The following is a 24,182-nucleotide window of genomic DNA, read 5'->3' on the forward strand; positions in this document are numbered from 1 at the left end:
ACTATGTGTTAGAAGTCTGGGGCTGGCATCAGAGACTGTTTTCCACTGCTTTCAGCCCTTTGGGAATACTTCAAAGTTCTCAACAATTTAGTCTCAGGCTGTTTACTGTGCTGATGTCTCTGCCTGGTGGCCTGAGAAACGTGTGGCCCTGACAAAACAAGGAGTCAGAGAAGGTTTGTGCAGAAAGCTAGACCTGGTTGTCCAGCCCTATACACAGGACCCCAGAGAGTTGTCTGGAAGGGAAGCTCCCAGAGACCTCTGAGGACAGTAGGAGAGAGACTTCTGTGACAGTTTTACCATAGCAGTGTTGGAACTGAGCTGAAGAGTTGTTAGCAGTGACCACCTAAGAACAAGAGAAAAACAGCTTGACTATTTCATTTAAGTTAATTTTACGTAAGTTGCCTCTGCAAATAAAGGAATTTAATTTGGCTCAAATCTTTAAGCAAATGTAATGAAAACCACAAAGCTTCATCAAATGTTTGACTACAATGCAAGCACATCATGAAAGGACTGTGAGATTTTGATGTCAAATCAAAAGTAGCTAGATGTGGCAAAAGTATTCACAGATTAACTGCATTTCAAGCAAGTGAGACCTGAATCTCAACTTGTTTTAGAAAGTCCATATCACTTCACTTTTTCATAGTTTGGAATTTCAGTAAAATTCATCCGTACAGTTTGCACTGAGAATTAAAGTGGCTCTTCAAAGCATTACTTGAATACAAATTCTCCAAAGGAACAAGTTTTCCTCTTTTCATCTGTTTCGCTTCTTATAATTTTTTTCCCTTCCTCCCTCCAAGGCATTGAGACAGGCATCGAGGCAGGCATGGAGACAAAGGACAACCCTCATCTGGCTTGCAGAGCAGGTCTCATTTCTTCCACTCTACTTCCTGTATAAGCAGAGCTACATGCAAAGCCCTTTCTCCTCTTCCTTCTCTCCAGAACTGCAGCAGACACACCAGGAGCAGATGCTCCTGCACAGGAGAAAAGCAAAGGAGTGAAGCAGTAGAACAGGGAAGAGGGGAAGAGAGTAAGACTCCTTTTCTTCCTCCTGCACATGCCTGAAACCTCAAAGCTCCTTCTGCTAGCCAGAGCCCTCTAACTCCAGTGTCTCTCTCCTGTTTCCTTCATTATGCTAAACCTTGCTGCCAACTTGAATGTTGCCTGTATGTCTGGGGGGCAGTAACTGGGGGCAGCTCTATATAGGCTTGATACATTTTTACAGCATTATTACCCTGTGACACAGGAAACACTGGAGATGTGTGAGGTACCAGACAATGATGTATAAAGTGGTTGCAAAAAAACCTCCCAAAATTCTAAACACTCATAGATGTTCCCTTTCTCTTGGCAGGGAGAAGGCCTGCAAGTCTGCAGGCACAGAGACTAGGCAGCATCCAGCTGCAAATTCCCTAATTAAGGTGATCTTCAACTGTGTCAGTAGCACATGGCTTACCCAATGTGGAGTATTTATTACCCAATGTGGAGTACTGAGCATCCTTTTGGCTTTCAAACAGCCCCTCTAAGGAGGGGTGATCTGAACATCCCATAAGAGGCTGAAGGTTCACTGGGGGAGAGGAAGAGTGTAAGAGAGAGAAATCTCTGTAGTCCGCTGGTCATTGTCAGTCACCTGAGAAGGGGCAAACCATAGTTCTGATTCAAAACCTACTTTGGTTTCCCAGAATTTTTCATACAAAGTTCTTTAGCAGTTGTTGGGATGGCACTGTGAGGGTGCAACAGTTAGGCTGGTCCAGCTCTTCTCCAGCTCTGTGATGTGCTGCAGTGAGCCCCTGGTGAATTGCTGTCCCCAAGCCCTTGGGATATGACACCACAGTACTTCCATGAGCTGTGGCACCCCCTACCCAAGCATAACAGCTAGAGACTGGGTTGGAGAAGGCTGAATGTTTCAGTTTTTCAGCTCTTTTTTAGTTCTCAGATGACACAGGACACCAGTAGCTTAAAGGAGAATGAGCCATATTCTAAGTACATGTCCTAACCGCCTAAAAAAATCCCTTTCTGACCTTAAATCCGTTCATCCTGTGACAACACTTGTGAATTCAACCTCTGGAGCTTCATGGAACTAATGTATGCAAGCAAAGGAGTTGCACTTTTCTGCTAATAGGTACTTAGGGCAAGATCTCTGGACATTTCAAGGTTCTGGAGATCCAAGCAGGTCCTTTGTGGATTGCTCAGTTGCACTTAAATGCCTGGAAAATGCTCGTTGCTTTTGTTCTAGACTCACATTCTTTGTCTGAATTTGCCAGCATCACAGAAAACAGAGAAAAGTGTAGCTTAAAAATGACTCAGAGTGTCTCGTGGTGGTCTCGTGCTGTGGTGCTCTGGTAATCCACCAAAGAGATCTGACTGAATGGCTGAGTATGGTGTTTTATTGACTACCTTAGCTGTGACAATGTTTCTCTGCATATTTTCCTTCATAGTTCTTGTTTTTTATTGGAGTTTACTAGCCAGACAAGGGGTTTTCATGGAAAGGGAATGGGTCACCATTACTGGAATGCAGTTCATATCTCTGAAAGACACTTTGGCTAGCTGTAATTATAGAAGGAGAGATGTGGTCTGTGTGCTGAAGGCATTTGGGGTCACTTGGAGACTTGTGTTTGAAGTAATAACAGTGCTTAGCGACAGGAGTTTTCTTAAAGCATATAGAGGCCCCTTTTCTCACCAAATAAAATGTGGGTATTCACCACCTTGAGCAAAGAGGGTGTTTCTTTTACTCATGTTTTCAGTGGAAATTCTGAATCATGAGCCAGTATAAAACATGGGTGGCAGTTTTCTTTTGTACGTCTGTGTTTTCCAGTAAACAGCACACCTTTTCTTTGATCTTTAAACAGAAAGATTACCAATCCATTTAGCAAGAAAGATGGGGCTTGTTTCATCTGGGTTGGATTCCTGATGGTGATGAATTTTCCTTTAGCTTTTGAAGCTAGTGAGACAGATGTTGCAGTAGGAAACAGAAACAAGGAAATGCAGAAAAGGTGTCTCTTCAACTACAGGTGAAGAGATGCTCAGCAGCAGCTCTTGCTTGATATGGCTCCTTGGCCAGGCAGGTCTGCTGCGGACTACAGATAGTGCCCCTTTGGCTGATAGCACAGCCCCGTTGAGCTGACCAGCTCCTTCACAGAAGAAAAAGCAGTAATTATGGGCTAGTGTCTGGAAAGGCTGTGTCTCCATCAGACAGGATGAAGACCCAGCCAGTGTTCTGTTGATAAATGTATTGTGCTCGAAAGAGATCCTTATTCACTGGCTGCTTGTTTTCATCAGTCCCTTGAGTAAAAAAAACATGGCTTCCTAGAAGCAAAGATACTTTTTGTTCTGGCAGTATGCCTTAAGAGTTGCTTATTTTAGTCGCAGAAGTTACTGCCTGGGTAAGGTTTTGTGAAACAACTAGGTGGATGCCAGGTATTTTTGGAAGCTACCTGTCCTCACAGGATCTTGCATTTATTACAGATGGGGACTGTGTGAGTTATTGCAACTCCCCAACTTCTAAATCCTTTAATTTAGTTTAGCTTCTTTACACTCCTGGAACCCACAGATTTCTCCATGGCAATCTCTTTCATTTCTGTTTTGTGATCACTGTATAACTAAGCAGGAGCCTCTGCCATGCGTCTCCTCTGAGCTTCCCCTTGCTGTGCAGGTAAGCTACTGTTGAAGTCTGGTTACTAGCAACTGGATGCTGCAGGACAGAAAGTCCTGGCTGGGCCTTTAAAGCATAGGTCTGAAAAGGGGCCAGGGCAGGCATCAAGTAGATTTCCATAGAGCTATGGTTGTGACTGAACAGCAGGAACACAGCCAGAAAAAGGAACAGAAATAAAAGCATTGCTCATTTCAAGGATATAATAGCTAGTAAGGGATAAGTAGATGTATCTCAGTTTCGTGAGAACAGCAGCAGTAGGCTATGACTCCATCTCTGATCCTCATGAAACTCTCTGGTCCTTTTGCCTAATGGTCATCGTGCTGCCCAACTGTGTGGTAGCCCCACACCAACCTGATCAACAGGAGAATCCATAGTTAGGAGGCACTTCTGCTGCCACTCAGTCAGCTACTCATTATAATATTCTGTTTCACTGAGGCCCGCAAGTCTTAATGAGCAAATTCCATCATTCTTTCTGTCTTACAAATGGGAAATTATTTGATTGAATAGACTAGCACAAGTACTTTACATTTGTGGAGAAAAGTAGCCAGCAAAACGTCTGAGAATCCCAGTTTTGAGCTTCCTCCCCTAAATTTGGCCTGAAAAGTCTGTGTAGAGTTCTCATACTCCAGTTTCTGTTTAGCTGAACTGCTGCCTTTGGAAGGTAGTGTGCTCCCTCTTGCTCTCATCAGCTGGTAGTAACATAATTTCTGGTTTTCTCAGTGTTTCAAGTATCTTTTCGAAAGAACCCTAGGGCAGCAAATGTTGTGTCCTTCATAACAGGGGGAAAAGGAATATGCCCTTGCAAGTCTTTGCACAATCCAGACATTAAATCCTGGCCTCAATTCTGAGAGATGACAACAAACTATATGTTGCAGTGAAACTTGCTCCTGCAGTGCACTGGGACAGAGGATGAAATATCATTGGTGATGGATTTGCCAACAGTGTTCTAAAAACTGGGAGGACTGATACAGGATTTAGTATTTGGAAGATGTTCAGTATTTCAAAGTTGTTAATGTTTGCAGCTTTTAAAAATGATTATGCCTGATATGTGCAGCAGCTAAATCTTTCTTGTTGATAATCAGAGCTGATTTATCCCTCTTTAAAAATTGATCTTACGACATACAAGATCTTATGACTCCCAGGAGGAATTAAATACTTAAGCATACTCATTTAGATGAAGTTCACCCCCTGACCTCTTCTTCATATCTCCAGTTCATACCTGTTCAATTCATTTTGCCAGAAAAGCTGTTTAATCTTTCCTGTTCCTCCCTCTTCTCCCATAAACCCCCCACACTGAATTGAACTCATAACCATAGCACATAAATACAAACCTCAACATTTTATCTCTCAAAGAAATGGGAAATTTTTAATACAGGGTAGACTACTATAGCAATGATGGACTGGACCACTCAAGGGACATGGGTATATGGAATGTCTCATTGCAGTTACAGTCAAACCAAAGGCAAGGACTTGGATCCAGCTCCCCAGTAAACTTTGAATGAACAGAAGACCCTACCAATTGGGTTAGTAGGGACTGCTAAATAATTTCAATGACCTGTATTTTTTCCATTTTTATTATTGCTGTGTTGCATGGATGTGTTGTTGCATGGATGCTGTGTTGCATGAAACTTAGAGATTCACATTCATAAGGCAATTTCCACAGTGTAAAACATTTTATGGACAGCAATGTATAGTATCTTCAGTACAGATCCACATTTCAGTTAGTTTGTTTGATTTACTCTAGTTCAAGAGCCTTTTTCCCCAGACTTTGTAGAAGTCTGTAAGAAGCATGACAGAATTTAAAACTACTTGAACTCTGAAGTTAAAGAAATACCTGTACTAAGGGAAAACAGTCTTCAGCGTTTCATAGTGTCATTTCATTCCCAAGTGCTTTATATTGGCTAGGAAACTGCAATCTTAAATCTAATCATTAAACTCCACAAGTATTCAGATTTGGATTCATAATTCAGGCTGGGAAGAAAAGTTTGTAAAATACATATTGAGGTTTGGATTCCAATCCATCTCAAGCTATGCAAGTGTTAAAATGGTATTCTTGTCATTTATCCTTCCTGAAATTTTTGAGTAACTGTAGTTGTCATCCTTAACATCTTTCACCTGTACACATTAGATCATTGTACCTGTTCAGCAAGATTTATTCTGCTCAAGTTGCACATTTTAATTTCAAGTTTTAACCTTCAAGAAGATTATGAGTTGTTCTTTTCTATACATATCTATTTGGTTTACTGACTTACTGACTTCATACACTCCATGCTGTCATGAACTGGGAAGATCTAAAGAGCATTACTGAGAGTAAATAGATGGAGGGTGATTTACAGCAATGACAAATCTGAAAGGATGAAAGCATTTACTGATCCTGAATCTTATGTTTCATGTTTTAAGACAGAAATTGGGTTTACAAGAATACTGTTATTAGGGATTCAGATCCTGGAAAAGCCCAAGCCAAAATACTTTTTCAGTCATATTCCCCACAAAGCAATAGAAGACAAAGACAGAGAGGGACAGATTGTAGAACCCTCCTCACAGACTGTCCTATAATTGTAAATTTCACATTACAGTCCTAAACTGTGGCGTGTCACTCCCCACACTAAACCATGACGTAGCAAACAGAAAGCACAGCTTGAGATTGTGTCTTAGTAGTTTATTTTACCCTCAAAACTCTGATTTCCTGGAGGTTATTTGGACATTACTCATACTTCTGCTTGTCTTGAAAGTGCCTTTTGTAGAAGAGTTGGCTGAAATACTCTTATTTGATTATTTTCCTGCTAAAATAGTCTTTTCCCCAGTCTGGAAGTTTCCAAAGAGAGTTTTTACATTTTTAAATGCTGTCCTGTTAGAATATCAGGCTTTTTGTTTATTCTTCTTGACTCCTTTTTTGTTTCCTTTATTTTAATGCTTTCTTGTCACACAGTCTATACCCTCAGCTCATGTGGCTTTTTTCACAGGTTTGGGTTTTTTTCTCATTCTGCCATCCTTCATCTTCTTTAGATTTTCACATATTGAAGAATGGCAGAAAGAGACTGAAAAGTGTCCTAAAATAATTGTGAACATTATCTGTTTATGGTATAGGGGATTAAAAAAAATAAAGAAGGGATGGGACAATACAGAAAAAGACTTTATCTTGAAAATAAAATGAAACAAACAGATCCAAATAGTGTCATGGCTTTGGTGCATTGAAAAAGATAAACATTTTTCAGTGGTTTTTTGTTGTGGGTTTGTTTGGTTTCTTTTTTTTTTTTCCTTGGTCTTTTTCCTGTTTCCCATTAAGATGCTATTCAGGGATGAATTGCCCAGGACTCTCTCCCCATTGCACTGTGGATTTTATAGAGCTTATTTCTTTCACACAACATGCATGCATGAACTTTCTTAGAGACAAATGTGGCATAAGAAAAAAAGGTCCATTAAAAATAAAAATCTCTTTTTCCAAAAAGAAAGCAGTGACAGAACCTGAGATTTCAAAAAGCTTTGTTACAATGAGTATAAATCATTTATCTCTCCAGAGCAGAATGTATTTTGAACTACCTTATTCAGACTTTCATCACTTGTCCCTTATCCAGCAGCATCTCAAGGCAAACCTCAAGTTTTACTCTCTTTCAGAAGCTCTTTATTCCATGAAAATCCTTCTCAGTCTGGTGAATGGTTCCAGGGCATTGGACTCTCCATGGTTACACAGGATCTTGCAACCAGCATTTTTCTTGGGCAGTAGAAGTTACCTAGTTATTTTCACCAATAATTTTCAAAGGCAATACTTACAGCAATAGTTTTTAAATGGCAAAATCAGTGTCTTTGTGGATGTACAGAGGAGAGTTTTGTTTGCTGGGAAGTTCAAGTAATTTGGCAAAGGTTATGTGCCAGGACAGGAGAGAATGTAATGATGTTACCCAGCACACCAAGGAGCCCCTCTACATCTCTGCCTAGGAGCTGGTTTTCTAAGCAGGGTACTGGCTGTGAAATCTGCAGTCACCATTTCACTTGATGCTTTAGTCATTTCCCCTTTGCTTAAAGTCATAGTTAACAGTTCGCACCCTGCCTCTACAATATTTCTAGGAATTTAGGTGTCTGTAGAGGAAAAGCCTGTTCCAGACATACCAGCTTATATTCTCTTCATTCTCAATCTCCGTTTGCCCTATCAGATTTGAAATCAGCCTTCTGTTTGCCAGACAAGCAGGCTATGTATCTTTCACAATAGTGTCACAGAATCACAGAATTTCTGGCCGATACTTGTTTTCATAATGAATTGCAGAGATACAATCAATGCACTGATCTGCTTCCAGCAGCCCAACGGTATCTGGCAACAGGCAGGCTGGATTCCCAGCTGGTCATTTAGGGTCAGAGTTTCGACAGATTTCACAAGGAGCATGAAGGATTGATCCTTTCATTCATACTGAAGGCTCTGAGCAATCTAGGGCAGGTCAAGCAACCCCTGAACCCACTGGGGAAATGGTAAAGGCTTTATGTCAAACCACAAGAGGGAGATAATTGCAATGCAGAGCCCATGAATACACTGGCCTTATGGACTGCATTATATTTGTGCTGCAAGACATGTCAAGAGGAGAGGCTGTGCCTCCCAGTTTAGGAACTGATCCTGGAGGCTTGAACTGATTTAAAGAATAATGTAATACATTCCTCTGTTATTACAGGAATTCAGAATTTAATTAAATACAAGGAGTCCCAAGGTGTGCATGCCAAAGATATATTGATAGCATGAATCTGAAAATTGCAGCTGCACACACCTGAGGTACCATGTCACAGTGAAGTCTCTGCTGTGCTCTCTCAGGTTTTATTCCCCTGCTGTCCCATAGCTTGGTGCAGGAGAGTATGTGTGTATTCCACACTCTCCCAGTGTGGTGAATTGATACCATTAGACTAAGCTAACCCTAACAAAAGAGCATGTGCAATACATGGACAGCGCTTCATGGCTGTGCCACAAGGATTGACATTGGAGGTAGGTTTTTTATTTTGTCCCTGGTGGAAAATTTATCATAAAGGAGACTGTATAAAATAAAAATTCCCTCTGTAGCAGTACCACACAAATCTATCCTCAAGCAAACTACATGTTTTCAACTAAAAAGCTAGCATGTTTAACACATTGTTAGTGCTCCATGTACAAGTCAGTGGATCAGGCAATGAGCCACTTTTGCTCTAGGCACACAAGCCTAGACCAAGCACAGCTCAGAACAGTACTAGAGAGGGTGTCTCATGGCTGAGCCCAGGACCATCAAGAGATCTCAGGGAGGCTGGGAAAGGTGAGGAAATGCTGATTTCCCTTTGTCCAGGTTCAAGTAGCTGGAAACCTGATGCCAGAATATCCATGCCACAAGCAATTTACACCTGGAATAGGAATGGAGAATTAGTTACATGCAACCCCCAATCTTCTGAATCAGTCCAGATTCTGGTTTTGTGCTGTATTCAAGGCTTAAGTAGCTAGGAAGTTGCTCATTCTCCACAGATTATTGCCCTTAGCCAGGAAACTCAGTAAACCTAGTAAATCACTTCCCCAGAGACATGTTGGGTACCACACACCATCTGAAGAGTCAGAATGGGACAGTTTCACATCTTTTCCTCATGCATAAGTTAATTATTGTGCACTGATGTGAAGCAGTTGTATTTCTAGGAACCAGACCACCATTCTGATTCAAAAGATTTCCAGAGATCTTGTTTTCCATTTCTGCTGCCTGCTACATGGCAGCATGAACTCTATTATCAAGCCATTGCAACAATTCCATCCGTTCACCCACCCACCTAGAATCAATGGGAGACACAGCAAACAGCCCTTTCCCTCCCAGAGAAAGCCATGCAACAGATAGAAGCAGAGATATAACTAGGCTTAATACAACCTTAGATTCTTGGTTTTTTAGCTGCATTCACTGCTGCCATGGGCATGTATTCACTGTTGTACTCGTGGGATTTGGATTCACACTGCTGATTCTGCCAACAAAGAGAAAATGCCATGAATATAATTTGTGGTCATTGTGGTCACTGACCTCTGCCACATCTGCCTTTCTTGTTTAAATAGGGCAGTTACTCCCACTGTTTTCAGTGGGAATATTTAAGTCAGAAGAGACAGGCACTCACATAGAAAACTTGGAATAAAACAAACTGAAAATGAAAAACACACATTGTCCAAAAGAATAATGAATGTCCATGGTCTCTTTCCTGAGCTGACTGGTTCTTTAAGTGCTTTTGCTCCAGAACAGCGCTGGAATTGCTCCACTGATGATTTTTTTTATTAATTGCTTACCAAGGTAATTTTGCTGACCTGTGCAGCATTTCCCCTCTTTCCTTTGATTCCCAGCCTTTAAATGAATAAGCAATTCTGTCTTAGAAAAATTAAATCTGAGCTGCTGAATGACTGAATTCCAGGAGTAAGTTAACAACTCAGCCTCTTTGTCAAAAACCACATCACATGCTGAGTGAGTATGTGCCTGTCCCATGTTCTAAATCTCATTAAACCAAGTTCCCCATCCATGACCCTTGGAAGGATGATCCTGCAGAATCTCATAGACTTGCTTACCTTGTTCCAAAGGTAGCAGGCTATGACACAGCAGACACAAGAAATCATGGCAAACATGATCAGGCCAGTAATTATCCATGGTGTGAGTCCCACTGAAATGCAAGCCTCCTTATCTGAAGTTGGGGAGGCAAAAAAAAGTCATTGATAATTTGTATTCCCTTCCTCCTCCCCACCACCACCAACCCCATTAACTTTCCAAATTCTTTCCCCTCTTCATATTAACAGAATAGCAAAAGTGAGCTCTGGAGAAAGATTTTCCTGAGGTGAAAAGCCACCTTGGAAAAGTGTATTCAGCAGGAAGCAGGACACTGTAGTTTCCCAGGAAGGGTGAAACTGTTGGTACACAGGGCTGAAAGTGTAGACTGAAAAGAAATCAAACCAGGTCTGAAAGCCTGATGGTATTTCAGATCTGAGCAAAGCTTACATGCAGTGAATACTACAGGTGATTTAAAGGGCAGCCTGGACAAAAGAAAGGATAGGAAGGCAAGCTGAGGGACACAAGATTGCCCTTGCCCAAATCAGGGAGAAAATATGATAGGGAAAGAAATATCTGGCAACAGCTAGAACATCTGACTATCCATAAAAATGGAAATGTACAGCTTTGGGAAACACTGCAGACAAAAAGGGATGCCACATCTTCATTCTGAGAGCTGGTTTAAGTCTAGAGAAGGCTGAGAGATAATTGACCCAACCACATAACTGTAGCCTTAGCATTTCAGCTTCTGTCTTTGTTGAGTCCTTGTGTTAAGAGGTAGAAAAAGATAGCAAGAGAAGGACAACAGGCAGTAACACGTTGCAACTGGACTATACAGAGAACCAAGAAGAGGTGTGAGCAAAACCACTATTAACTTTCTTTCTTCACTTAATATACCAAAGAGTCACTGAGTGAAAGGCAATTAAAAATTAAAGCCTATTCAGTGAGCCTTCTGAAGTTAGTCCAAGCCCTTCTCAGTAAAAGGCCAAAAATCCTCAGCAGCTGTCAATCTTTTCTGGTCTAACAAGGCTATAAACTTGAAGGCCTGCTTCAGAGAGGTGAACATAATCTTCACATCAATGTGGCGTCAGAGTTCCACATACCACTACTAGCACAGATATTTGACAGCTGTTTTGTGTTTTAGTTGTTGGTTTTTTTCTTAACCTAGGCACATAAAGATAGCTCCCAGGATGGATTTTTTTTCTCTGACTAGAAATAATCTTAATATTTACACTCAGCAGCCTGTAAAAAGAACAATGGGAAATTTGTGCTACAAGCAAAGGTGGGACCACCATACTCTAGAAGATGTTTTGCTAGCTTGCACACCACAAACAGTATGCAGAGCTCAGCATGGCCTACAAAGCCTGCCAAAGAAGATGAGTAGCTATGGAGAGGTCCCACTGAGCAGTCTGCCAACTCAGCTCCACTGTGACCAGCCCCCTGCTAAGTAGTTTTAAGCTGTCTTAGAAATAGCTGTGCAAAATCTAGTCACATTTTTCACTGCAGTATAGCTGTGTCCGATGCCTGCTTATCAGTAGCCTGAAGTGAGGGGGGAAGAGAAGTAAGGGGGGAAGAGAAATAAACTTACCTTGGATGTACAAATAGGTTTCCTTCAGCCGGCAATCTATATAAGGAGGGGGTAAGAACTTCTCCAGGCAGTAGGTATACATGTCCATATGTTTTCTTTCCAGATTTTTAAGGATGAAAGTGGTGCTGCTTTTTGAATGTGTTGTCTGACAGTAGGTGACATTACTCTTTGGGATAACATTCCCCTCACTCAAATGGAGTGCACAGATCTCCTTCTTTTCATGCCCTTTGAAGAGAGTCATGCTGAACTCACTCACATTTTGGGGGTTGGGGAATATGAACTTGAAGTTTCCATTTTCAAATTCCACCATCATTTGAGAGTCAGAGACATGAGGCTGATCTGAAGACATGAAAACTATAAGTATAGTCACTCACATAGCAATGAAAAGAATCCCTAAAAATGTAAAGAAACTCATTTAAACAAAGCAAGTGAACCATGTGATTGAAACTTAAGGCATGTAGGTACTCAGAATAGTCTGGCTGTGGAAAGCAGCCTGTACAATGAGATGCCAGTGCATCATTCTGGTCACGTCAGGCACTACTGAGAAAATAAATAAGACCTGCCCCTATTGTCCACTACAAGGCTGGAGAGTCACTGTTACCATTGGATCAGTGAGTTACTTGAGGATGTTCAAAGGCCGCTTGGACAAAACACTATATGGACATATAATCCCTGCCTCAGACGGATTGTCCTAAAACAAGGTGGGACAAAAATTATCATCTCTGGTTTATGATTAATATTTTGCACCCTAATGATCATAGAATCACAGAATCATTTAGGTTGACCTAAAAGACCTTTAAGATCATCGAATCCAACCATTAACCTAACACTGCTAAGTCCTCCACTGAACTTTGTCCGTAAAAGTCACATCTACACATCTTTTAAGTACCTCCAGGGATGGTGACTCAACCTCTCTTCCCCAAGCCTATATAAGTGTTGCATGGGCTTATTGTAATTCAAGTGGCACTCAGCCTCTTTGAATTCACAGCTTATTGTGATTTGGCATTCAGCCTCTTTGAACCTCATACAGTTGGGCTCAGCCCGTTGATCCAGCCTGTCCAGATGCCTCTGTAGAGCCTCAAGCGCATCAACACCCCACCCAACTTTGTGTCATTTGCAGACTTCCTGAGGGTGCACTTGGTCCACTCATCCAGATCATTTATAAACATAACAAAACTGGCTTCAATATTGAGCCCGGGGGAACACCACTTGTGATCAGCCACCAACTTGATTTAACATCATTCACCACAACTCTTTGGGTTTGGCTATCCAACCAGTTTGATGATGTAGCTGAAAACTTGAAACTGTATGTAAACCCCAGACTCATACAGAAGTGCATTAACTGCAAGACATATCTTTCTTTTCTAGAGTAGATAGTGGTCCAAGGCATGACATGGAGTTTAAACCTAATTATTTAGATGGCCATAGTACCTTTATTACTAACATAATGGGAGGAGTAGAAGACAAATACCTCTGTATGCATGTACCCACAAGCAATCAAAAAATCAAGTTTGACCTTCCCCAAAACTGTCTAAAACCTTTGAGACAGTGTGCAACTCTCATTTCGCAAATTTATTGGAGAACATAAAGAAAACAAACTGACTGACCACCTCCTGCTACCTCACAGTTTGACTTTGTAAATCAGCAACCAATAGCATGAGAAACTCCCTCAGACAAAAATATGTTAGAGTGTGCTGTAAAAGAATCACTACTTTTTCATTTGAGGTCAGTATTTTCTGATCTAGAAAGGCATTTTAAACCATAAAACATATTATGTGTGTATCTTACCTATATTTTTGCATGGTCTTGATGAGCAGCTATCTGATCCTGAAAAATACAGAATAGTTTCCTGTTTAAAATTCAAGAAGAGAGATGCAGGAACAGAAGTTGAGCCATGCAATGTTAACGTGCTGAAGTTATTTTCCACTTTGTTTCATTAGCCTATCTCATCCTGTCTGTGCCACACTATAAAATCTTATGATGTGATAAAAGTGAAATAGGAAAAACAAAGTAGAAACACAATGCAATAGGTAAGAATTGTTACTGATCACACGTATAGCATTTACAAATTCTTAAAACAACTTGGCAAAGTGATAGACTTAATTCATAAATAGAAGCCAAGATGAAACTAAAATTTCCCCCAAAGAAAATTGCCCCCAGATAAAAAAAAAAGCATTTTTTGACTTCTTATGAATCCGGAGTCTGCACTGAGCCATAATTATACTTTGCTTCCAAACCAAGGTGCTCATGTTGGTCTATGTTCTTTCTGTTTCCCCCACTGCTCAACACTGTACCAAAACATCTTATGGCACATCCAGAATGAGTATCTTAAAGATGCTCCAGTACATACAGCAAGAAAATATTCAGGCAATGCATATAGTTGTGTTCCTTTTTCAGTAGTAGTTTTTCCCCTTCATGATTATTAAACTGTATTCAGTCTATTGTGCATAGGCAGCCTCCATTACAGAAGACAAGTGGTGCATAACCCACTATATTGAGAGAGTGGAATTTTCTGGCTGGGTTGGTGGCATGTACTGCTTTGAAATGGTTTGTATGTCAGTACTGGCAGCATAACACAGCCCAACAGGGTTTTATTAGGAAATTTTCTTTTTGTGGTGCCCTGAAATTCAAGCTACAGACCGGTACACAAGTAGAAAAAAACCTGTTATCTGCTTTTTCTGTTTTCTGGTAACCTGAGTAAGTTCTTCAGAAACTGCTGAGATTGAAATATATCCTACATCAGGATTTTATGGTGTTAAGGAAATACAGGGCCAATATTTAAAGACTTTGATGCACCATCCTATTCTTGTTGATACTGCTGTGTCGGTAGTCTAGATCCACACAAACTCCCCAACTGCATCAGCTATCGTACAGGATTACACAGTATAAATAATCCTTTTCCCAAGGCACCTGTTATCTTTGACATCCAGCCTGCATATGCACAGGAACAGATTATTCTCATTTGGGTACTTTTGTATGCTCTCATCTCTTTCTGGATAGAGCCAATCTTTCAGTGCCTATGCTTTTTCCTTCTTTGAATTCTTGCTCCCCAATTACTACCACTGGCAAAGGCATTGCAATGAATGATACTTGTTTAAAATATTTTTAGTGTGACACACAAGCTAATGGACTTCTGGAAGATGCTTTGTGATGCTCGGTTGGAAAGCAGTAACAACTGTTACCTCTTTTTGGCTGATTTACGCTCTCCTAGTTATCATGTTCCTGTTTTACTGTGCATGGTCAGCACCCTTATCTAATTCAGCGACAATTATTTAAGTGTGTGATAACAGAAAAGGTATTTGGCATCTTGTACCACTGGTGTGAAGATAAGAGAGATAAAACATCTCACCAACGCACAACGAAATAGAGCTCTAGATACACTGAAGGCACAGACATAGAAAGTGTGAGCCCTCATAATGGCAAATAGTGTGAAAAGCTGAAAGCAAAGGTCTAATAGACAGTTCTTGATGACTTGCATGTTGCATGGTGACAGAAAACAGCTGCTATGAGAACAATATTTGAAGTAAAGGTCTTTTAAACTGCTCTGTAGTTTAATGGCATGTAGTTTGGTAACATATATCTTTTAAATTATGCCCAGCAGCAGACACATTATTTAGGGAAGAAAAAAACCCAGTGTATTGATACAGCAGAAGCTAGGGAGCATGGTGAATGTGCAAGCCAACCTGATACTCTTGAGAAGTATCCACCTGTAGCTGAGATCTCTACATTTGTCTCTGCTTGTCTGAGAGGCAGATGAGGCTCTGTCAGGACAGCTACAGAGGCAAGCGGTGCTATATTCACCCAGCACCCCAGAGGAGTGCAGGGCTACCTTGCTCTGTGTGAAGTAACAGCTTTGAATTGAATTTCTCTGTCTCTAAGAATAGCTAAATTTTGCTGTTAGCTAATGAAATTGCCCTTTCATAGCAGGTGGTTTTAAATGTTTGTCAGAGATCATGGTTTTAATCCTTGTTTTTAATGGAAAAGGGCAGAGAGAGGTCATTAAGCATGTATTTCATGTGACCTTGTGGCAAGCCGAAAGATTGTTTTGTATTCTCTCAGGCCATGAAGCCTTAACTGCCTATTTTCAAATGTGTTTCTCTGAATGAGTATTTTGGCAAATATGATGCAATTAGTATTCCTCTGAAACAAGTGAGTGTGCTTAACATAGTGTAAAGGAATCGCATTTTACAATGAGATCAATGATGCCTGAGATTAAAACACAAAACTATCTACATGGATGACCACAGTGGGTGAGACCTGTTACGAATTTGCAGCTCACTAGCTGTACTGTATCAGCTCCTAATGTGAATGCTCTCACTGCATACTAAAAGGTGGCTTATTCCCCCTTCCCTGTGCCTGATTGCTGTTCTCCTGTGCCCTTTTGTGTGGGTTCAATCCTAGGGTAGCCGTACAGGCTTGTAACACTCCGTAGTTAATGACCAGACACATTTGGGATGTCATCTGCTAAGTTGCAGTCAGTATAAATGTACATTTAGTGGGATGGGAGACAAGAAACTGGAGTTTAAACTTCCAATAATATTGAGAGATTTGCTCACTAAACCTTCCTAATACCACCTCAAAAAACCAGGTGGATAAAAGACTACATCACAGTATTGTTGAAAATGAGGAGACGAATCTCACTGGGTCAGTCGTAAAACTGCTTAGATTTGGCAGCAAGGTTCCTTTTTGGTATTTTTCATAAAGGAGATAATTCAACCGCATATGAAGGTTTTGAGACAAGAATAAGCAAATCTTTTATTCATTTCATAGGAGTGTCACACTGTGGAGCTGCATAGAGCTGTTCCTTGCTCACCTCATGTGAAGCAGAGAGTCAAGACAAACTGTTGTTCAGATGTGAATCCAAGAGATGAACACGTGTATGAAAGTAACATCTTGGTATGTCAAACTATAAAAGAGTGTGTGTGTGTGTGTACATTTTATATATGTGTATATTTACAGTCATGTACCTTTCTGTCTTGATTTCATCTTTACTGCAGTGGGAAAGCACTTTGGCAGAGTTTTGGGCATTTCTATGGCAATGTGAGTGTACACTGAAGCCAGTGGAAGGCAGGTTATTTTTGTTTTATTGGGATTGTGATTTTGAGTTTTCTGGTTGCTCTTTGGCAGAGCCAGTGCAATTTTAAACATCCATTACATATTTTGGTCCTAACAGGAGTTTAAAACCCACTTTTGCTTAATTTTAAACCTTGGCTGTATGGTGGGGGAATAGAATACTCCTGCTTGGTTTTCTTGCTGTTTGTTTCACCAGCCCCAGCTCTCAGAAAACTAATTAGCTGATGAAAAACACAAGGATAATTTCACTTGGGTGTGTTTGCCTCTGAAGATGAGCAAGCAGAGTGCAAACCCTGCCTTTAAACCAAACATATTTCTTTTGTTAAAACTAAATGCGTAATGAAACCACACAGTTTTTAAAGTTGCTATAGCTTTGACCTTTCAAGGCACTCTGAAAGATGACAGTGTCAATTCAGTGTCATTAGTCATATACTTGAAGCTAACATGTTCCTAGCTTTTAAGAATCAAGGAATAAGAGAGGAAAGCTGTGCTTCTGGGCAAAGCAAGTAATGGACAGAATTACTCTAGGAAGCCATTTATAATCTGAATTATTTCTATGGTATAACATATATTGTGAAATAAAGAAACTCTTATAAAATACATCACTGACACAGCAACCATTGTTGATAATATTTCAGACACCCTTCTGAGAAATGATCATGATTTCCTCCTGTATTGGCAACAGGACATCTGTGGGTAACAGTAATAATGCTTTGCAAATGTTGGCATGCAATAGCTCATGTGCAATGTTTCATAACAAGGGCCTCAAGTGCTATAGCATCCTACAGCTCTATACTCCCCAATCCTATTGCCTGTGTTTCTCTGCAGGCACCAGAGAGGCTCCATGTTCTTACAACAATTTCTTTATCACAACTAGGATATAAACTCATAGTACACATATACACACATACATCACCTTCTGTGACTTATTTACATTGATAAAAAACCCTATCCATAGGTCACAAGTAGGAAGTAGGGCTTATAATCGCTTAGTCAAAAAACCCCAACCAACCAAACCAATCAATCAAACCAACAAAATCTCAGAAATTACTCTCCTTTTGCTCCCAGAAATTCGCCACAGTGCTTGAGAGCTCTCTGAAGTCCTGGCTTGTTCTCTAAATGACAGTATCATGCTAATGTGTCTTACATAGAGCTGATCTTTTACAGTCCTTTTATTTTTTGCAAGAATGATAATAATTAGTACTTTTTATACTGGCAGCACTGTAATGTAAAAAACTTGAGAGATAGATACAATTCTTGTTACAGGCAGGCTCTTTCTCCTGCAATCTCCTCTCCTTAGCCACCTGACCAAATCCTATCCACCATATATGGAGAAAGGGAAAAAGAAGGGAGAAATGCTGATACCAGATAGCACAATTGATTGCACCCTTAAATGCAGCCTATTTCTTCCCACTAGGAATGGCCTAGCTAGATAGCTCCAGCCACATGTAAAAGCATATTGGTTGAGTATACCTGCTAAACTGACTAGCTGAGAAATTTTTAACAAAACTAATAGGGTTTTTTGTTAGCAGATTTAAGAATAACTTTTCAAGGAGAAAAGGAGCAGCTCATGTCCCTTTAGAGATAATGATCACCATCCTCCTCCCCTGTGATTTCACCCATCATTTCAATCTCTCTGAAAATTCAGTATACTATCGCTGTATTAGTTAACCTTCAGAAGGGTATCTGCATTGCCTAAAGATCTGGAAACTGGTTTTTATTTAAATGAAAGCTTAAATTCTGTATGAAACCTCAGGAGTACTTAAATTATACAGGGGAACTTGAAACCCATCCTATATCTCTAGAATTTCAGAAGCAAACATATTTGATAGCCTTTGGCATGACCCTCGAGGGAACACGTTCAGATGGTGCTTAGTAATAGTGCGCACTAAATCTCAGGTCTTACTTAGTTGATGCATCATACTAAACTCTTGGGAAGTACACGTAAGATATGAAAGAGACTCTTCTTAATCAGATATTATCTGTATTGCTGTGTTGGCCTGGTAATAGGGTGTTTCAGAGAGGCTACAGATAAATGTGAGCTCTGTTATTTTACTTTGTGCTGCTGTGATAAAACGCTGAATCTTGTAAAACGCTACATCCATGTTTGTGGCTGGATTAAGATCAGTGCTGTCACCATGTGCCTTCTCAACACAACATTAGGAATGCTACACTTACTTTTAAGTTATCTGCATTTCAAGCCTGCACCAAAGCAATCTCATTCACTCTTCCATGCCATACACATTTTTAATAGTAAAAAAATTCCCTACCCAGACAAGAGCAGGTTCAATATCAATCACCTGGCTTCCTTAATGAAGCCATTTACTCTCATGCTGTTATAAGACCTTATGCCCAGCAAGGGAAGCTGGTGGGAATACTACAGTCTAAACAGCTAGAAGATAACACTGAGCAGATGAGCTAAAGGATATAAACAATGAAAACGTGTACTGTTTAGTTTCAGAGCAAATGCCCTGTGCTGGCAGGAATTCTCTTCACACCAATTCTAGTGGCATTAAAGTTGAGAGCAGTCTTTTTGCCTTCATTACCTCTGTTACTCCAACCCTTGCTGTCTTGCCTCATTTACTGTTTCCCATCATCAGATAAGTTCTATTCCATAGAGACATCTACTGCAAAGAAAATAATCCAAAATAGTACTCACCATACAGGGCTTCAAACTGAAAGCAGAGGACACAGAAAGTTAGAGCAACGAACTTCATGCTTGCCTGACAGAGGCACCAGCTTTCTGTCTACTGTGAAGATGGGAAAGAATTCATGAGTAGAAAAGGAAGTGGTTTGTGGGCAATGGGGGAAATTCTATGATAATCAGAAGGACTTTTTAATTTAACCCCTGACTACATTGCAGCTATGTCAGCATTAGCTGGCACCCACACCTGTGGAGTTTGCTGCTTTTTCCTACTTCACGGCTTGCTGTCACAGACAAGAAGATGAAAGATTTTCTGACATTACGTTTGATGTTCACTTTTACAAAGACTGTTTCTGGTTAAATCTGTCATGATAGAGGACACAGTCTTTTACAGAACACTTCCTGCAGATGGCCCATGGTCAGCAACTTGTGCCTTAAATTAACTTATAATACATGCATATTTGTAACTGGCAATCTGGTTTATCCACATCATTTTTCAGCTGGTCTTGCATAACTGATGGTCTTGCTCTATGTGAAAACCATTACTTAGTAGGGTAAGAGTCTCTTGTATGTCCTGGTCCTAGAATTCATTGATAGAACTAGTCCAAATTGCAGAAAGATGCCCTAAGCCCCGTGATTTCCCAAAGGATCACTAGATAACAAAGCTTCCACCCTGGTGGTCAGGCTTGCTCTGCATGGACATGAGAAAATTCATGTGGCTCTGTGAGAGGAGATCTGACCCATTGCCCGAGGGTCTGAGGTCAAAAGTTCCTCTCCTTTCCTCTGCCTACTTTTGTGCAGCATGCTCTCTTCTGGCCTGCTATCCATCTCTATTCTGGGAGTGCTCTGGGGTAACATGTTCTATGATAATTTAAAACTGGCTATTTATTTATGCTTACGTCATGGTGTAAGCCCAGCTGGTAACTCAGAACCACGCAGCCACTCACTCACTTCCCCTCTTCCTTTCCCCCAGCTCCTGGAGGGATGGGGAGGAGAATCGAAAGAATGCAAATCTCATGGGCTGAGATAAGAACATTCCAGTAATTAAGGTATAACACAAACCACTACTGCTACCACCAATAATAATAATGATATGGGAAATAACAAAAAGAGAGAATACAATTGCTCACCACCCACCGACCGGTGCCCAGCCTGACCAGAGCAATGATCTGGGCCTTCCAGGTAACTCCCTCCAGTTTATATACTGAGCATGACATGCTGTAGTATGGAAAACCCCTTTGGTTAGTTTGGGTCAGGTGTCCTGTCTCTGCTTCCTACCAGCTTCCTGTGCCCCTCCTCACTGGCAGAGCATGAGGCTGAAAAAGTCCTTGATTGGGTAAACATTACTGAGCAACAACTAAAACCATCAGTGTTATCAGTGCTGTTCTCAGGCTAAAGTCAAAAATGACTGCTACAGCTGAACCCAGGACATCTTATCATCCTAATTTCAGTGCAGATAATATGCTGGCAAAGCAGCTTCTAAATCATGTTTAATATATTAGATGCAGCTAGCATTTCTGATAGCACAAAGAGAAGACACAAAGACTGTGGTGCCTGACAGATTTCCTGGGGATGAGTCCTTGTAATGGTCATGCAGTGGTACCAAATAATCTGTGAATAACAGGACTGTATTATAGGTTCATTCTTGTGAATAAACCTTCATGTGCTGTTTTTCTCTTCCCCACAAAGTGATTTAATTTCTTTCACTACTGCTGCTAAAGATCATGGACTGGCAGAGATTTTTACTCTCTTCAAAATCTTGCAAAGCCCTTCAGATCTTTGGGCTTTGTTAAATTAAAATGGGAGCTAAGCCTGAGTGAAGTCAGGATTTGATATAAATTTTCAGCTCAGGTCTCCAGAGCCAAAGTTAAGCAACTTTAACTAGAGAAAGTTTCTGCAGTATGCTTTTAATTCTGAAGCTCAAGAGTAATATATCATCCAAGCAATGAGAAAGCTGAAAAAGATACAGCAGACTCCTGAGCTTTACCTGTGAAGTTATGACCATGTTGGGATCTACTGAGGTGCTAGGTAGGATCATCTTGCTGTCCCCCATAACAACTTGTGGTAAGTGTTGAAACAACAGAGCAGCCCTCTCCTGTGAGAGAATCTTTATTGTCCCCACATGTAAACATAAGACAAGCAGCCAGAAAGGCTTACAGTAAAAAGAGCTGCTGCTGCTACAAAATTAAGGGAGGAAGAGAATCATGTGTAAAGTACCCATACACACCTTACAGAAGTGTGTGCTGATAACACACCAAGGGCTGAGTCTACAAAGCCTGCTGCTGACTGCCAATAAAAGTGTTGGTGAATGTATTCCTTTGAGCAAAATTATAGCTATATTTTATGAAAACAAGCTTTAAACCAAATAAGTATTGTTAGCATTCAAAAAGTGGGTTGTGTGTCTTAAAAATTTAGATATTTTGCCAAGAAAAGTTATTTTGGTATATGGGGGTGTTGTTTATTTTTTAACCAATATAGGGGTTTTTTTGGAGCAACTTATTCCTTCCCTCCCCTCTCAGTGACCTTATCAGTTATACCAATGCAGAGATTATTAATACACATCTATTTCCCTCCTGGTGAAAGAATAGCTACCAGAACAGATCTCACTACAACAACTGGAACAAGTCGTGTTGTCCAGTAAACAGTTTGTATTTGTCCTCTCCTTCTACCGTAATTGTAGCCTCAAGTCTAGAATTACACCTTTTCCTTTTCTGCTTCCTGGCGCTTGGGATTCCTAGAAGACACTGCTCCCTTTGTTTCAAAAGGGTCCAGGCCAGGGTGCACTTTGGGGTACATTTGGCAGCACTCTGAACTTTGATCTAAACAGTGATTTCCTTCAGTGGTCAAGTGTATTTGACTATGACCTAGTAGAGCCTGGGGCACTCACAGTGTTTGCTCAGAAGCAGAAGATACACAAAGCCTAAACTCAGAGCTGAGCACAAGGAATACTCACCTTCTAATCCCACACCAGCAGAGACTCCTCTGTTGCCTTTCAATCTTTCTGTCTTTGCTTCCCTCCTCTGACAGTACCTACCTACTTCACAAAGACATTGTGACTGCAATTTGGAAATGTTTCTTGTAAATACTATGGTTGGTTACAGTTACAGTTAACCACCTGGGACAAGCAATCAGTTTCCATAACACGTTTCCTATAACTGCAACTATTTTTGCTCACAAACACGTGTTTCCTTTTTCCATCGTCACTCATTTCTCTTTGTCTTGATTTTCACTCTCTCATCCACATAGGCCTCTCAGAGGTAACTTTTTTCCTCCTCTTACTGACCCTCAGTCCTTGTCTACTCTTCTCTTCAAGCAGAGGCTACTCTTCAGCATGTGCAGTAGCTCCTTTCTGGAATGTGGCTTCTCCTTCCTCCAAGTCCCATTCTTTTATCATGTCCTACCCTCAACACTACCCTTACAGCGATAAACTCCTTTTTCTCCTATCATCTCACTTGTGACATGACATTGCTGACTATTAACAACTCGGAAAATCCTTATGAGCTTTTTTATGCCTTTAAAAATGTATCCAGTGATACACCCAGGTTCCAAAGAGAAAAGGGCTTGCTCGTCCTTTGGTCCATACACCAGTTCTCTCTACCATGTGACCAATGTTTCTCCCTTCTAACTCCAAGCAACTTGGAAATCATTGCAGCTGTTTCCCTAAGGAAGCTAATTTACAACAACAGTTTTCCCTGTGATGAACTAAATATATTTTGCTTTGCTCTGTTTAATCGTATAATTCTTATTCTACTTATTGGTATCACCCTAAATAATATCCATGTTAGCAAAATGCTACTGCATTGTTTGCCATGAAACAAAGGTGGTGTTTACATTGAAGTAGCTTGTTCTGTCTCAACAGCTTTCCACTTCTGCTTGTGGATGATGAGCAGATGCCCACAGCAATATAAAATATTCTCTCAGTAGAATGTTTTGTGATTCTTTCTGCAGAGGCTGCTACAGCCTATCCACACAAATTATATTCTGTTGTCTCCCACTGTTTCTCATTCTTTCCTTCAATATCTGGCCTATATTTTCATGACTCTGGGTCATTCCCTCAGGGCTGGAGCAGAAAGCTTCCATACTTGGGAGTTTTCGTTTCCTGTCCTCTTGTCCTGGGCTCAGCTGTAAAAGTTATTTTCTTCCTTCTTAGCAGCTGGTGCAGTGCTGTGTTTCAGCTTTAGTGTGAGAACAATGCTGATAACATACCAATGGTTTAATTGCTAAGTAATGCTTACCCCAATCAAGGACTTTTTCAGTCTCATGCTCTGACAGTGAGGAGGGGCACGGGAAGCCAGGAGGTAGCAGAGACAGGACACGTGACACAAACTTGCCAAAGGAATATTCCATACCACAGTACATCATGCCCAGTATATAAACTGAGGGAAGTTACCTGGAAGGTCCAGATAGCTGCTCAGGTCAGGCTGGGTATCGGTCAGCTGGTGGTAAGAAATTGTATTGTGCATCGCCTGTGTTTATTGGTTTTTCCCTTCCCTTTTTAGTTTTATATTCTCTCACCTTGTTATTATATTTATAATGATAATAATGATATTAGTAGTAGTAGCAGTTTACTGTACTTTAGTTATTAGACTCTTCTTATCTCAACATGTAGGATTTATATTCTTTGGATTCTAATCTCCATCCCGCCCAGAGGAGTGAGTGAACAGCTGCATGGTGCTGAGTTACCAGCTGGGCTTAAACCACACCACCTCCAATGACTTTCACTGT

General features: G+C 40.7%; 1 protein-coding gene across 1 annotated transcript; it reads right to left on the reverse strand.

The window, feature by feature from the left end:
* Positions 1 to 6,861: 6,861 nt before the first annotated feature.
* ICOS (inducible T cell costimulator) lies at positions 6,862 to 19,553 on the reverse strand. The gene is made up of 6 exons (XM_005144662.3): positions 19,473 to 19,553; positions 13,529 to 13,567; positions 11,741 to 12,079; positions 10,179 to 10,291; positions 9,502 to 9,592; positions 6,862 to 8,995 (listed from the first exon to the last, which is right to left on the reverse strand). The coding sequence occupies exons 1-5, from the start codon at positions 19,528 to 19,530 to the stop codon at positions 9,503 to 9,505; spliced, it is 639 nt and encodes a 212-aa protein (XP_005144719.1). The 5' UTR covers positions 19,531 to 19,553; the 3' UTR covers positions 6,862 to 8,995; position 9,502.
* Positions 19,554 to 24,182: the final 4,629 nt, after the last annotated feature.

This window comes from Melopsittacus undulatus, chromosome 8 (assembly GCF_012275295.1).
Source record: "Melopsittacus undulatus isolate bMelUnd1 chromosome 8, bMelUnd1.mat.Z, whole genome shotgun sequence".
In the NCBI taxonomy this organism is placed as follows: Eukaryota; Metazoa; Chordata; class Aves; order Psittaciformes; family Psittaculidae; genus Melopsittacus; species Melopsittacus undulatus.

Coding starts and splice junctions, on each gene's coding strand:
- ICOS (XM_005144662.3), bottom strand. CDS start 19,530: ATGAAGTTCGTTGCTCTAACTTTCTGTGTCCTCTGCTTTCAGTTTGAA. Junction 12,080..13,528: donor AAGACCATGCAAAAATATAG/GTAAGATACACA, acceptor TCATGTCTTCAG/ATCAGCCTCATGTCTCTGAC. Junction 9,593..10,178: donor CCTGCTACCTTTGGAACAAG/GTAAGCAAGTCT, acceptor CTTTGTTGGCAG/AATCAGCAGTGTGAATCCAA.